The following is a 14977-nucleotide window of genomic DNA, read 5'->3' as shown; positions in this document are numbered from 1 at the left end:
TCTAGAGGGCGCAATTCTCATCCGATTTGGCTGAAATTTTGTACAAGGGCTTCTCTCATGACCTTCAACATACGTGCCTAGTAAGGTCTGAATCGATCAATAGCTTGATACAGCTCTTTTATAAACCTATCTCCCGATTTTGCTTCTTGAGCCCCTTTTAGGCGCAATTCTTATCCGAATGAACTGAAATATTACACAATGATTTCTACAACGTCAATCAGCATTCAATTATGGTCCGAATCGGACTATAACTTGATATAGCTCCACTATGATAACAGTTCTTATTCAATATTCTAAGTTTGTCTAAAAAGAGATACCGCGCATAGAACTCGAAAAATGCGATCAATGGTGGAGGGTATATAAGATTCGGCCCGGCCGAACTTAGCACGCTCTTACTTGTTTGTTTTTTTTCCGACTCGTATTGCAGTCGCATGGATGATGAGCGGCGTATGCTGTATATGTAAATTTTCCACAAGAATTCCATTTAAAGAAAACTAAAACAACAACAATGACCCCAATGAAAAATTTGGTGAGGGAGAGAAGTTGTGGTAGCAGCAGTAGTTGCTAAAATGGGGAGTAAATGGTTTTTGTCCGTCCTACTGTGGAACGCTCAATAGTGAGTGCAGGAATATCAACAGAGTGGCCATATTCAATTAAAGTGAAATTCAAGAAATGGAATTTTCAGAAAATTTCTTAAAGAAATAATATTTTCAGAAAATTACCTTTAAAAATTAAATTTTGATAAATTTCCCACAAAAATTAAAATTTTTGAAAGTTCTTCGAAAAATTTTCCAAAAATAAATTTTGACAATTTTTTTCAAAATTTCAGAAAATTTTCCATAAAATCTTAAAACCATAAAAATTAAAAAATTTCCTTTAAAAACAAATGAAATTTTAAAAAATGTTTCATAAAAATTTTAATTTTCGGAAAATTTCCCATTACAAACGTTTGAATTTTTTTTTTAAATTTCAGAAAATTTCCCATAAAAATTTAAATATCTCCTATAGAAACAAAATTTTCAGAAATTTTCCTATACTAAATTTACCATGAACATTCCATTAAGGAACAGGGCATACTTCTCTCGTAAAGAAATGAAATTTTGACAAAATTTCCTAAAACATACTATTTTCATAAAATTTTAATTTTTCAGAAAATTCCCATAAAAATTTTATATTTGGAAAATTTACTATTGAATAAAATTTTGAAAAAATTTCCCACAGAAATGAAAATATTAGAAAATATCCCATAAAAATTAAATTTTAAAAAAATTCCCACAAAATTTTAGACATTTTTAAAGAAGCAGATTTTTGAAAAGTTTTGCCATACAAATGTAAAGCTCGGATAATTTCCTAAAGAGATTTAATTTTCTGAAAATGAAATGAAATTCTTCGAAAATTTCCAATAAAATTTAAATGATCAGAAATCTATATATATATATATAACAAGTAAAATCTTAAAATCCGAATCTTATATACCCTCCACCATGGATCGGGTTTGTCGAGTTCTTTTCCCGGTATCTCTTTTTAGGCAAACATATAATTCTTATGCTATTGGAATGTTGGAGACCATAGTCGAAGGAATTGTGTAAAATTTCAGCCAATTCGGATAAGAATTGCGCACTTTAGGGGCTCCAGAAGAAAAATATGCGAGCTGTATCAAGCTACAGACCGATTCAGATCACATTTGACACGTATATTGAAGGTCATAGGAGAAGCCGTTTTAAAAAATTTAAGTCAAATCGGATAATACTTGCGCCCTCTAGAGGCTCAAGAAGTCAGATCCCAGATCGGTTTATATGGCAGCTTAATCAGGTTATGAACCGACTTAAACATTATTTGGCACAGTTGTTGGAAGTCAGAACAAAACACGTCATGCTAAATTTCAGCCAAATTGGATAGGAACTACGCCATCTAGAGGCTCAAGAAGTCAAGACCCCAGATGGGTTTATATGACAGCTATATCAGGTTATTGACCGATTTCAACCAAACTTAGTACAGTTATTGGAAATCATGACAGAACACCTCATGCCAAGTTTCAGCTAAATCGGATAAGAATTGTTCCCTCTAATGGCTCAAGAAGTCGAGATCCACAATCGGCTTATATGGCAGCTATATCAAAACGTGGACGGATATGACCCATTTACAATCCCAACCGACTTACACTAATAAGAAGTATTTGTGCAAAATTTCAAGCGGCTAGCTTTACTCCTTCGAAAGTTAGCGTACCTTCGACAGACAGACGGACGGAAATGGCTAGATCGACTTAAAATGTCATGACGATCAAGAATATATATACTTTATGGGGTCTCAGACGTATATTTCGAGGAGTTACAAACATAATGAGGAAATTAGTATACCCCCATCCTATAGTGGAGGGTATAAAAATGAATTTGTGTTTGTTTGTGGGTTTGTAAATTTGTTTGTTCCGAATAGACTCAAAAACGGCTTAACTGATTTCTTTGAAGTTAACACAGATTGTGGGACTCGAATGGAAGGTATTCCGGAAAAGATTACGAACATGGTCAGGAAGGAGGTATATACTTTATAATTTGTTTATATCGGAAGGGGGCCGATCCTCTTCCTTACCCCAAAAGTACGATCCAAAAATAAAAGTGGTTCGATCGTTACAGTATGGGACTCAATTGAAAGGTATTCAGAAGTAGAATACGAATTTTATATCCAAAAATGGGTCTAAGTAAGTAGGGGCCGCCCCGACCCAAGAACACCCTAAAATAGGTTTATTGGACGATAATGACAATATGGGACTCGAAAGAAAGGTATTCGGAAGTAGATTACGAATATGGTCGGGAAGGAGGTATAGGCTTTATAATTTGTTGATATACCCAAAAACCCCAAAAACACCACCCTTTAAAAAGTGGACTAGTATTGACAATGTGCCTATCAAATTAAAGCTATTAGAGATTATATTGGGTTGCCCAAAAAGTAATTGCGGATTTTTTAAAAGAAAGTAAATGCATTTTTAATAAAACTTAGAATGAACTTTAATTAAATATACTTTTTTTACACATTTTTTCTAAAGCAAGCTAAAAGTAACAGCTGATTACTGACAGAAGAAAGAATGCAATTACAGAGTCACAAGCTGTGAAAAAATTTGTCAACGCCGACTAAATGAAAAATCCGCAATTACTTTTTGGGCAACCCAATAATATGAAAAATTGGTTTCAAGTATCCAAGGTGTCGCCTAACTCCAAAATTTGCCCCAAACAGACATATGGGACATACATGTCAAAAAAGAACTCAAATGAAAGGTATTCGGGAGTAGACTACGAATATTTCATAAAAAATGAGGTCCATGTAATTGATGGTCACTTAACCACCGATAATATTATGGGAATATTACTTGATCATAGCTTGATGTAATAACTCAAATAAAAGGCAATTGGGAGCAGATTACGAATATAATATTAAATTTTGTGTCCAATAATCTAGGTGGTTCTTCATCTCCTAAAATCGCCGCCAATAGGTTATTTGATCCATTAAAACAATGGGGAATCAAGTGATAGAGATAGATGAGTAGAGTGCGTCATATATCTAGCGGGCCACCTCACCTTAAAACAGTCGATTAATCATAATTACCTTACAGCACACTGTGTGATTTAATTAATGTGTGGGGACACAAACAAATGTAGGTCGTCATACCCCCAAAATTATGACGTTCCGCGTGATAGAAGTAGTTGCAAACCTTAATGTTAAGGTTGCAACCATTTTTAGCTCATCGATAGACAATGCCAAACTGATTGCTGCTGGGCAATACTTATTTGTTCAAAAGTTTTACATGATTTAATAGTAAGAACTATCGCCACCGCACCAAATATATAGACTGGCAAATTAGTTCTTTACCACAGAAAATCGTTTAATATAGCAATTTGATTTAAACAAAGACTAAATAGTAAGTCATATAGTCATTTATAGACATCTACCACATGATAATCAATGTTATAGGCGTTAAGCCACTCCAAGCGAGTAGTAGTAGCACTAACATTTAAGTTAGCACCATCTACTGGCTGTTTTCAAATGGATTTAGTCTATCTAATTGAAAACAGTCAGTAAATGGCGCTAATTTGGAGAAGCCAACGTGAACAGAAAGAGGTCAGAGTGGTCAAAATTAATCATACAGCATTTATCTTCGTTATGACTTCGTTTCGGTTGTTTGCGGTTTTATTTTTTAACTTTCACACTCTAAGACGGTCCTTAACAATAATTTCCAAAAACTCCAGATCTCGGAAATGGGTAGGGCGATGTAAGCGAAATTTTGTTTGTACACTTACGTTAACCTAAAACCAAACAACAAAACAAAAACAAAAAACAAAAATTTTGTATCAGAATCTAAGGTTGGGTGCCGAGGAGGGCCACCCACCTCCAAAACCCACCAAACGGATTTATAGACCAATCACTACACTATGTATGGGCATCAAATTAAAGGTATTTGAGAGTATAAAGCGAATCTGATATCCAATTGTGGGACTAAGTGTTTCGTGGGTCACCCCACCCCCGAAAAAACCCTCAAATCGGAAATATTTATCGACCATGGCAGTATGGATCTTAAATGAAAGGTCTTTGGGAGTATAGCACGAAATTGACTTCCACTTTTGAGACCAAGTCTCTGGGGATCCACCACACCCTCAAACAAGGCATTTACTTATTGGGGTTTAAAATAAGTGGTATTTGGGAGTAGAAAAATCCACAGGAAAATTGAAATACATTTTAAACTGAGATTCGGTAGAAATGTTCAAATTAAGAGTACTTTTCTCCAACATAGCATTATCGGTCGCAGCAGAGCGGGCCGGGCTCAGCTAGTCTATCATATATAAAAATTAAATTGTTGCGCTGTGTTTGTTTGTTTGTGTGTTCTTTATAGACTTAACAAGTAAAAGCGTGCTAAGTTCGGCCGGGCCGAATCTTATATACCCTCCACCATGGATCGCATTTGTCGAGTTCTTTTCCCGGCATCTCTTCTTAGGCAAAAAAGGATATAAGAAAAGAGTTGCTCTGCTATTAAAACGATATCAAGATATGGTCCGGTTCGGACCACAATTAAATTATATGTTGGAGGCCTGTGTAAAATTTCAGCCAATTCGTATAAGAATTGCGCCCATTGGGGCTCACGAAGTAAAATAGAGAGAACGATTTATATGGGATCTGTATCGGGCTATAGACCGATTCAGACCATAATAAACACGTTTGTTGATGGTCATGAGAGGATCCATCGTACAAAATTTCAGGCAAATCGGATTATAATTGCGACCTCTAGAGGCTCAAGAAGTCAAGACACAAGATCGGTTTATATGGCAGCTATATCAGGTTATGAACCGATTTGAACCATACTTGGCACAGTTGTTGGATATAATAACAAAACACGTCGTGCGAAATTTCATTCCAATCGGATAAGAATTGCGCACTCTAGAGGCTCAAGAAGTAAAGACCCAAAATCGGTTTATATGGCAGCTATATCAGGTTATGAACCGATTTGAACCATACTTGGCACAGTTGTTGAATGTAATAACAGAACACGTCGTGCAAAATTTCATTCCAATCGGATAAGAATTGCGCACTCTAGAGGCTCAAGAAGTCAAGACCCAAGATCGGTTTATATGGCAGCTATATCAGGTTATGAACCGATTTGAACCATACTTGGCACAGTTGTTGGATATCATAACAAAACACGTCGTGCAAAATTTCATACCAATCGGATAAGAATTGCGCACTCTAAAGGCTCAAGAAGTCAAGACCCAAGATCTTTTTATATGGCAGCTATATAAGGTTATGAACCGATTTGAACCATACTTGGCACAGTTGTTGGATATAATAACAAACCCCGTCGTGCAAAATTTCATTCCAATCGGATAAGAATTGCGCACTCTAGAGGCTCAAGAAGTCAAGACCCCAGATCGGTTTATATGGCAGCTATATCAGGTTATGAACCGATTTGAACCATACTTGGCACAGTTGTTGGATATAATAACAAAACATGTCGTGCAAAATTTCATTCCAATCGGATAAGAATTGCGCACTCTAGAGGCTCAAGAAGTCAAGACCCCAGATCGGTTTATATGGCAGCTATATCAAAACATGGACCGATATGGCCCATTTACAATACCAACCGACCTACACTAATAAGAAGTATTTGTGCAAAATTTCAAGCGGCTAGCTTTACTCCTTCGGAAGTTAGCGTGCTTTCGACAGACAGACGGACGGACGGACGGACGGACGGACGGACGGACGGACGGACGGACAGACGGACGGACATGGCTAGATCGACATAAAATTTCACGACGATCAAGAATATATATACTTTATGGGGTCTCAGACGAATATTTCGAGTAGTTACAATCAGAATGACGAAATTAGTATACCCCCCATCTTATGGTGGAGGGTATAAAAACGGCTGAACCGATTTTCATGAAATTTTCACTGATGGTGCATAATGATCTCGTGGTGAAAATGGGGTACTAAATTTTTTGATATCTGAAGAGGGGGCGGATTCTCCCCTCTTATAGTAACGTAGATATAAAAATTTGGTATCTAAATTTTGAATGGGGTACCTAGGGGAGCCGTCCCACCCCCAAAACCTACCAAATATATATTTAGACCAATCAGGACAATATGGGACTCAAATGAAAGGTATTTAGGATAAAAAAACGTATCTAATATCCAACTGTCGGACCAAGTGTTTGGAAGACCACCCCAAATCGGACATATTTACCGACCTTGGTGATATGGGACTCAAATGAAAGGTATTTGCGAGTTGAAAACGAATTTGATATCCTTCCCCAAAACATCCTCCAAACAGGACTTATTTACTGACCATAACAATATGGGGCTTAAAGTATTTGAGTGTGGAATTACGAATCTGATATCCAAATTTGGGGCCAAGTGTTTGGGGAGCTGTCCATCCCAAAAAAACACCCCCTAAACAGAATAAATTTCCGACCATAGCAATATGGGGCTCAAATGAAAGGTCTTTTGGAATTTGATATCATTAAGGGGTTTAAATCAGCGGTATTTGAGATTAGCAAACGAATTTGATATCCAATTTAGAGGCCAATAGCATTATGGGGAGGGAAGAGAACGGTGGTGATATCTTTTCAGGGCTAAGTGTTTGGGGAACCACCACACCCCCCCAAAGCACCATTAAATCGGGCACATTTACCGACCACGTCAATGTGGGGCTCAAATGAAAGGTATTGGGGAGAAAAGTACGAAATTGAAACCCACTTTCGGGACCAATTTTCTGGGGGTCTACGCCTCCCCCAAAACAGCCCACAAACAGCAATTATTTACTGACCATCGCAATATGGGGCTCAAATAAAGGTATTTGGAAGTAGAATACGAAACTGATATCCAAATGTGGGACCATGTATTTTAGAAATGGAGTATATCAAACACCCAAACTTTAATGACCCTTAACTCTCCGAGCGAATTCATAGACCAATAAAGATAATATGGGATTCAGATTCCAGTCAAGCGATATACATTTACTTTTTTTCGTAGCATGGAATTTCCCTAAAAACTCTTTAAATGTCGAAAATAAATATTCAAAGGATAATTTTGTTCCTTATGAAGTAAAAGAAGGCGTAGCGGAGCGGGCCCGGTTCAGCTGGTTTCCTATAAAAATTAAATTTTTAGAAAATTATTTAAAAAAAATGAAATTTGTAGAAAATTCCTTCAAAAATTTAAATTTCAGAATATTTTCTAAAAAAATGAAATTTTGACAATGGCAACACTGTTTTGCTTTAAAATTGGGAAGAAAATTTTGAGAATTCTACAGAATTTCAATGAGAGCCAAAGAAACGAAAAAACGTTGAAACTGAAAATCAATCTCACGAGATGTGAAGGGTCGATGGATGCATTTTATTTGCTATTTTTTTGTATGGGGGAGCTATTTCGATTTTAACTATTTCAACGATTTTCAGTTGCAATTGGCGCGTTATTTGGAACAATCGTCCGTTCGTGTGTGTTTTTTACGGGAAAGAAATTTGGAAAAAAAAGTTTCGTTTTCAAAAATTATTGCTTTTGTTAAGGGAAAAGAAAATCAAAGAAGAAAAAAACCTTAAAAATGGAATAACAAACCAGAACCCATAGTCTGTAGCGTGTAGAAACAGTCTCGTCTAGTGTTTAGAACAATTTTCTTTTCGTTATGGCCATTACGTGAACTTTTTTTTTTTTTGGTTGGCAAACTATAACCCTCAAAAGTGTGAAAATAAAAAATTGTTTCTTTTAATATTTAAAAAAATAATAAATAAAAAAATTTAATTGAAAAGTGTTTTTAAACAACATTTCTGGTGCATCTTTTTGTTGTTGTTGTAAATATTTTCAAAATTGATGACGAAATTGTCCCCATTTTGCTTGTGAATGTGTTGCGTATCTAATTTTCGAAAATACAAAACCTCATTGGACATATGTTTTGGTTTTTCGACTGTCCAATGCCGAATGCCCTTTATTTACAAAGTCATCGTCACGTTTTTGGATCCACCATTAATTTGTGTCTTATATGCTGGTGTCTTAATGACGCTGCAACTATCGCCCAAATAACGCATTCACGCTAATGCATCTCGAAGCTATAGAAGAGTGCAAACTTGTCTTTTTTTAATTTGTCTCGCTCATTCTGATTATAAACAATCTTCGATTGTGCAATGTTTGCTCTTTAGTCCACATAAGATCCACTTTTGATGGCTGAGTTCTTTTAGTGGTCTTTCCGCTATGGATTTTTTTGCAGTCTACGATTGGGTATGTATTGTGTGTGTTTATTTGTGTATGGTATTTATTGTTTTGTTTAAAAATTTTGTATATCAGGGTAGATCGCAAATAAGTGACGGTAGAATTTTTTATTTGATGATAAAACAAATAAAACAAGTAAAAGCGTGCTAAGTTCGGCCGGGCCGAATCTTATATACCCTCCACCATGGATCGCATTTGCCGAGTTCTTCTCCCGGCATCTCTTCTTAGGCAAAAAAAAAGGATATACGAAAAGATTTGCTCTGCTATTAGAGCGATATTAGGATATGGTCCAGTTTGGACCACAATTAAATTATATTTATATTGGAGACCTGTGTAAAATGTCAGCCAATTTGAATAAGAATTGCGCCCTTTGGGGGCTCAAGAAGTAAAATAGAGAGATCGATTTATATGGGAGCTGTATCGGGCTGTAGACCGATTCAGACCATAATAAACACGTATGTTAATGGTCATGAGAGAATCCGTCGTACAAAATTTCAGGCAAATCGGATAATAATTGCGACCTCTAGAGGCTCAAGAAGTCAAGATCCCAGATCGGTTTATATGACAGCTAAATCAGGTTATGAACCGACTTGTACTTTATTTGACATAGTTGTTGAAAGCAACAATAAAAAACGTCTTGCGAAATTTCAGCCAAATCGGATAGAAATTGCGCCCTCTAGAAGCTCAAGAAATCAAGTCCCCAGATCTGTTTATATGACAGCTATATCAGGTTATGAACCGATTTGAACCATATTTGGCACAGTTGTTGGATATCATAACAAAATACTACATGCCAAAATTCATTCAAATTGGATAAGAATTGCGCCCTCTAGAGGCTCAAGAAGTCAAGACCCCAGATCGGTTTATATGACAGCTATATAAGGCTATGGACCGATTTGAACCATACTTGGCACAGTTGTTGGATATCATAACAAAACACGTCGTGCAAAATTTCATTCCAATCGGATAGGAATTACGCACTCTAGAGGCTCAAGAAGTCAAGACCCCAGATCGGTTTATATGGCAGCTATATCAGGTTATGGACCGATTTGGACCATACTTGGCGCAATTGTTGGATATAATAACAAAACACGTCGTGCAAAATTTTATTCCAATTGGATAAGAATTGCGCACTCTAGAGGCTCAAGAAGTCAAGACCCAAGATCGGTTTATATGGCAGCTATATCCGGTTATGGACCGATTTAAACCATACTTGGCACAGTTGTTGGATATCATAACAAAACACGTCGTGCAAAATTTCATCCTAATCGGATAAGAATTGGGCACTCTAGAGGCTCAAGAAGTCAAGACCCAAGATCGGTTTATATGGCAGCTATATCAAAACATGGACCGATATGGCCCATTTACAATACCAACCGACCTACACTAATAAGAAGTTTTTGTGCAAAATTTCAAGCGGCTAGCTTTACTCCTTCGGAAGTTAGCGTGCTTTCGACAGACAGACGGACGGACGGACATGGCTAGATCGACATAAAATTTCACGAGGATCAAGAATATATATACTTTATAGGGTCTCAGACGAATATTTCGAGTAGTTACAATCAGAATGACGAAATTAGTATACCCCCCCATCTTATGGTGGAGGGTATAAAAATCTTGTAACCATTTGGGACACCCAATCCTGTATGTGATTGAAAACCCCGATCAGTTTGAAATTCTCCGCAACATAAATACAGGCAGATGCTTTGCACGCCATGTCTAGCAATAAAAGATTTTTGCGTGTTAAGCCAGATATGGCCAGGTGCTAAATTTGATTTGTACCTCAGATTCCTACCTTGATACCTTTAATTTAAATACTCCGTCAAGCGTTTCAATTTAATTTTTGCTAGCCCACCCAGTCACGCTCCGTCTGGAAATTTAAATTTCTAGGCTTTATGGTTGCATCTTAGCTTCAAAGGTTTGTGTACAATATTGCAAAAAATTTACACTCAGAGAAATTTGTTATTAAAATCAACAACAAATTTTGGAGTAACAACAGATAGTCTGCTGGGAAATGGGAAAGACATGGGGAGGACATGATTGACAGCTGGGCTGGAAAGGGCCAGCTCCGCTGCGTCTTCTTTTACTCTATTTTTTTATCTAATCGCTATGGGGGTGCTGGTACGGCCTTTCAGATATTTTGTCCCAATGTGGATATCATATTCGTGCTCTACTCCCAAATACCTTTCATTTGAGCCTTATATTACTAAGGTTGGTAAATATGTCCGGTATAGGGGTATATCGGAATCGTACTCTAGTCTTAAATACCTTTTATTTGAGCCCCACATTTACATTATTGGTTTATATTTCCCCTTGGCGGGTTTAGAGGTGGTTCCTACCTAGATATCCTACCCCAAATAAGGATACCACATTTCTGTTCTTGAGTTATTATAAACAAATTAAATTTTGCTTAAATCGCCCCACCCATCTCCGAGATCAGGCGTTTTTGAAAATAGGGTAAGGGGAGTCCGCCTATTAAAGTTTGGATGTTAGATCTCTTGGTTTTGGTGGTGAATTGGAGTAGCCAAACCCTTTGCCCCGAAAGTGGATATCCGATTCATACTCTACTTCCAAAAACCACATTTGCCCTACATATTGCTATAGTCGTTATATATGTGTGGTTTAGGGGGAGTGTATGAGGTAAGGCGTCCCTGAAACACTTAGCCGTAAAACAGATATGAGCCCCCTTTGAGCTCCTATTTGCATAATAATTCACAAATATGTTCATTTTTATGGGTATGCACACAGAAAATAAAAAAAATCGGTTTCAATCACGAAATTGATTAATCCAATTAATTTTTTAATGGAAACTGCTTCAATCACGAAAATGATAATATCAATCACAGTTATAAAAAAGGTGATTGAATAAAATTTTAATTAAAAAAATTGCATATTCCATTAAAAAAAATATTGAAACAAAATATTGGTCTTTTTGGCAGCTATATCCAAATATAAACCGATCTGAACCATATAGGACATGTATGTCGAAAAGCCTAACATAAGTCACTGCGTCAAATTTCAACGAAATCGGATAATAAATGTGCTTTTTATAGGGCCAAGACTTTAAATCGAGAGATCATTCTATATGACACCTATAACCAAATCTGGACCGATCTGGACCAAATTAAACAAAGATATAATAATCATCCTATTTTATTATAACTCCACTACTATATCTGTAGTTATATTATTTTAATATTTTAATAGTGGCTGGTCTTGATCATATTTTATTCAGGTCCCGAGAACTCATATACAAATAAAGATTTTCAGGCAGTAAATCTACTTTTTATGGGATTAAGACCCTAAATTGGAAGATCGGTCTATATGATAGCTTTATCTATATAGTCTGATCTGACTCATATGTGGGTCCGATGTCGAGGGGCTTAAACCAACTCACTATTTCAAATTTTGACGAAATCGGGTAATAAATAAAGCTTTTATGAGCTTCAGACTCTTAATCGGCATATCGGTATATATGACAGCTATATCTAAATACATTCCCATATTTATTATATTTGGGTCAGATGGCGGGTGGCTTAAAAAAACTCTCTAATTCTAATTCCAGCGAAATTGGGTATGTGTTCCAGACTGTTAAACGGCAGATCGGTCTATATGGCAGCTATATCTAAATATATGTAGTTTGTTCTGATACATATTTGAAACTCACTGTTTCAAAATTTCAGCGAAATCGGGTAATGAATAAAGCTTTTATGTGGTAGCTATATCTAAATGTAGTCCGATATGAACCATATTAAGGGTGGGATATTGGGAGGCTCAAAACAACTCACTGTTTAAAATTTCAGCGAAATCGGTTAATAAATAAAGCATTTATGGGCTTCAGACCCCTTATGGGCAGAACGGTCTAGGTGACAGCTATATCTTAATATAGTCCGCTCTGAACCATATTTGGGTCCGATATTGGAAGGTCTAAAACTACTCACGGTTTCAAATTTCGGCGAAATCGGGTAATAAATAAAACCATGTTTGGGTCCTATGTTGGGAGGCCTTAAATAAAGCTTTTATGTGCTTCAAACCCTTTATCGGCAGATTGGTCTATATGTCAGTTATATATTAATATAGTCCGATCTGAACCATATTTAGGTCGGGTGTTGAGAGGCTTAAAATAACTCATTGATTAAAATTTCATCGAAATCGGGTAGTAAATAAAGCTTTTGTGGGCTTCAGATCCCTTATCGGCAGATTGGTCCATATCAAAACTATATGTAAATATTGTCATATCTGATCTAAAATTTTGGTCCGATGTTAGAAGGCCTAAAACTACTTACTGTTTAAAATTTCGGCGAAATCGGGTAATGAATAAAGCTTTTATGGGCTTCAGACCTTTTATCTGGAGATCGGTCTATATGGCAGCTATATTCAAATATAGTCCGAACAAACCATGTTTAGGTCGGATATTAAGAGGCTTAAAATAACCCACATTTTAAATTTTCCGCGAAATCGGGTATTAAATAAAGCTTCAGACCCTTTATCGGCAGATCGGTCTATATGGCAGCTATATCTAAATATAGTCCAATCTGAACCATATCTGGGTCAGATGTCGGGAAGCCTTAATCTACTCGCTGATAAAAAAATAAAGCATTTATGGGCATTAGATTGCCGATAAAGGGGGCAGATCGGTCTATATAGCCCCTATATCCAAATACATTCCGATTTGGCCTGTTCAAGAAAGTTAACAGCGTGCATCAAAAATCTGTGCCAAATATAGCTCAATATTTCAGTTTTTGAAGGCTGTAGAGTGATTACAACAGACGGACGGACAGACACACTGACATTGTTGAATCGCCTTAGAATTTTACGACGATCCGAAATATATATACTTTGTAGGGTCGAAAATTGATATTTCGGTGTGTTGCAAACGGAATGACTTAATGAATATACCTGCTATCCAACGGTGGTGGGTATAATAAAATAAATTATAGTTGGTCTTCTGTCAATAAAAACAATGTAGACAATTTGGTGACAATGTCACATACATAGTAGACAAAAGTGGTGACTTGGGGACACTTAACTTCCTATAGGGAACTTACATCATACAAATAAATTTGACAAATGACAAAGGCAAAACAATAACAACAACACCAATAAAAATTCACCTCAAATGAATATCAACGCGTTTTACAATGTTGCGGACGCAATATTGACAACATTTTCAGTGTGTTCCTTATTTTTGAATGTGTTGCAGACACATGTTGGTTATTTCGTGCCTGATTTGCTGTTGCCGCTGCTGTTTGTTTGTAATTATTGTTTTTGTTGGTGCACGGAACCGCTTGGAACCTCATGGATGTTTTTTTTTGTGCTTGACTTTCAAACGATTTCGTATATTTTATTATGAAGTAGGTACATATACATTTAAATATGTAAGTAAATGTTCAAAGAAAGCGAAAAGTTATAAAGTGTGGTAGGCGTAGAACATTGAATGCCTTACACAACATTTGGGACAACATGTTCCCTGGCGTTGGTAGGAATTTTGAAACAAATTGGGGGCATATTTTATTGACAAGGTGTAGACATGGGAATGAATGACATAAAAATGTTGTAACACAAAATCTTCACAAAATTTAATGTATTGTTAAAAAATATAAAATATGGAATATCAGAGAATAGGGAAAGACAGAGGGCTGTTCGATTTAAAATTATGTTTTTGAACACGAATATAATATGAAATTACTTTAAAAAAATTTAATAAAAAAACATTTGGCAAAATTTTTGTATGAAAAAATTTTATATATTTTGATAGGAATTTTTTTTGTTGAAAAACAAATTGTTGCATTAGAAAATTTTCTTGTTTCAAAAAAACTTTGTGAATTCTTTCAACAAGGTAAGCTGTATCTCAACTGTCACAAATATTCATTCTACTTTCATGAAGTTCAAAATACTTGCATATATCTAGCCTCGTCCGCTGTGCCTTCTACACTATTTTTTATTTTTTTTAATTAATTTATTTTTTTGCCCATGAACATTCCACTAAGGAACGGGGGCAAACTTCTCACATATTCAAGTTTAAGCTCAATGATAAGAATAGACGAGTCCGAACGGCGTGCCATAGTGCGACACCTCTTTGGAGAGAAGTTTTACATGGCATAGTACCTCACAAATGTTGCCAGCATTAGGAGGGGAAAACCACCGCTGAAATTTTTTTTCTGATGGTCTCGCCAGGATTCGAACCCAGGCGTTCAGCGTCATAGGCGGACATGCTAACCTCTGCGCTACGGTGGCC

The 14977-nt window shown here is 36.3% G+C and overlaps 1 protein-coding gene across 6 annotated transcripts in view; it reads left to right on the top strand.

Annotated features, from left to right (window-relative positions):
* Nucleotides 1-7938: 7938 nt before the first annotated feature.
* The window catches only part of LOC106094211 (pericentrin), a 173254-nt gene continuing 166215 nt past the window's right edge, over nt 7939-14977 (top strand). For all 6 annotated transcript variants that reach the window (XM_059360965.1, XM_059360962.1, XM_059360958.1 and 3 more), the window contains exon 1: nt 7939-8748. In XM_059360965.1, coding sequence (XP_059216948.1) covers nt 8722-8748 — 27 coding nt within the window. In that variant the 5' untranslated portion in view covers nt 7939-8721. The remainder of the gene's footprint in view (nt 8749-14977) is intronic.

This window comes from Stomoxys calcitrans, chromosome 1 (assembly GCF_963082655.1).
Source record: "Stomoxys calcitrans chromosome 1, idStoCalc2.1, whole genome shotgun sequence".
NCBI classification, from domain to species: domain Eukaryota; kingdom Metazoa; phylum Arthropoda; class Insecta; order Diptera; family Muscidae; genus Stomoxys; species Stomoxys calcitrans.
Note: the sequence above shows the minus strand (reverse complement) of the source record. Positions and strands in the feature narration are given on the sequence as shown.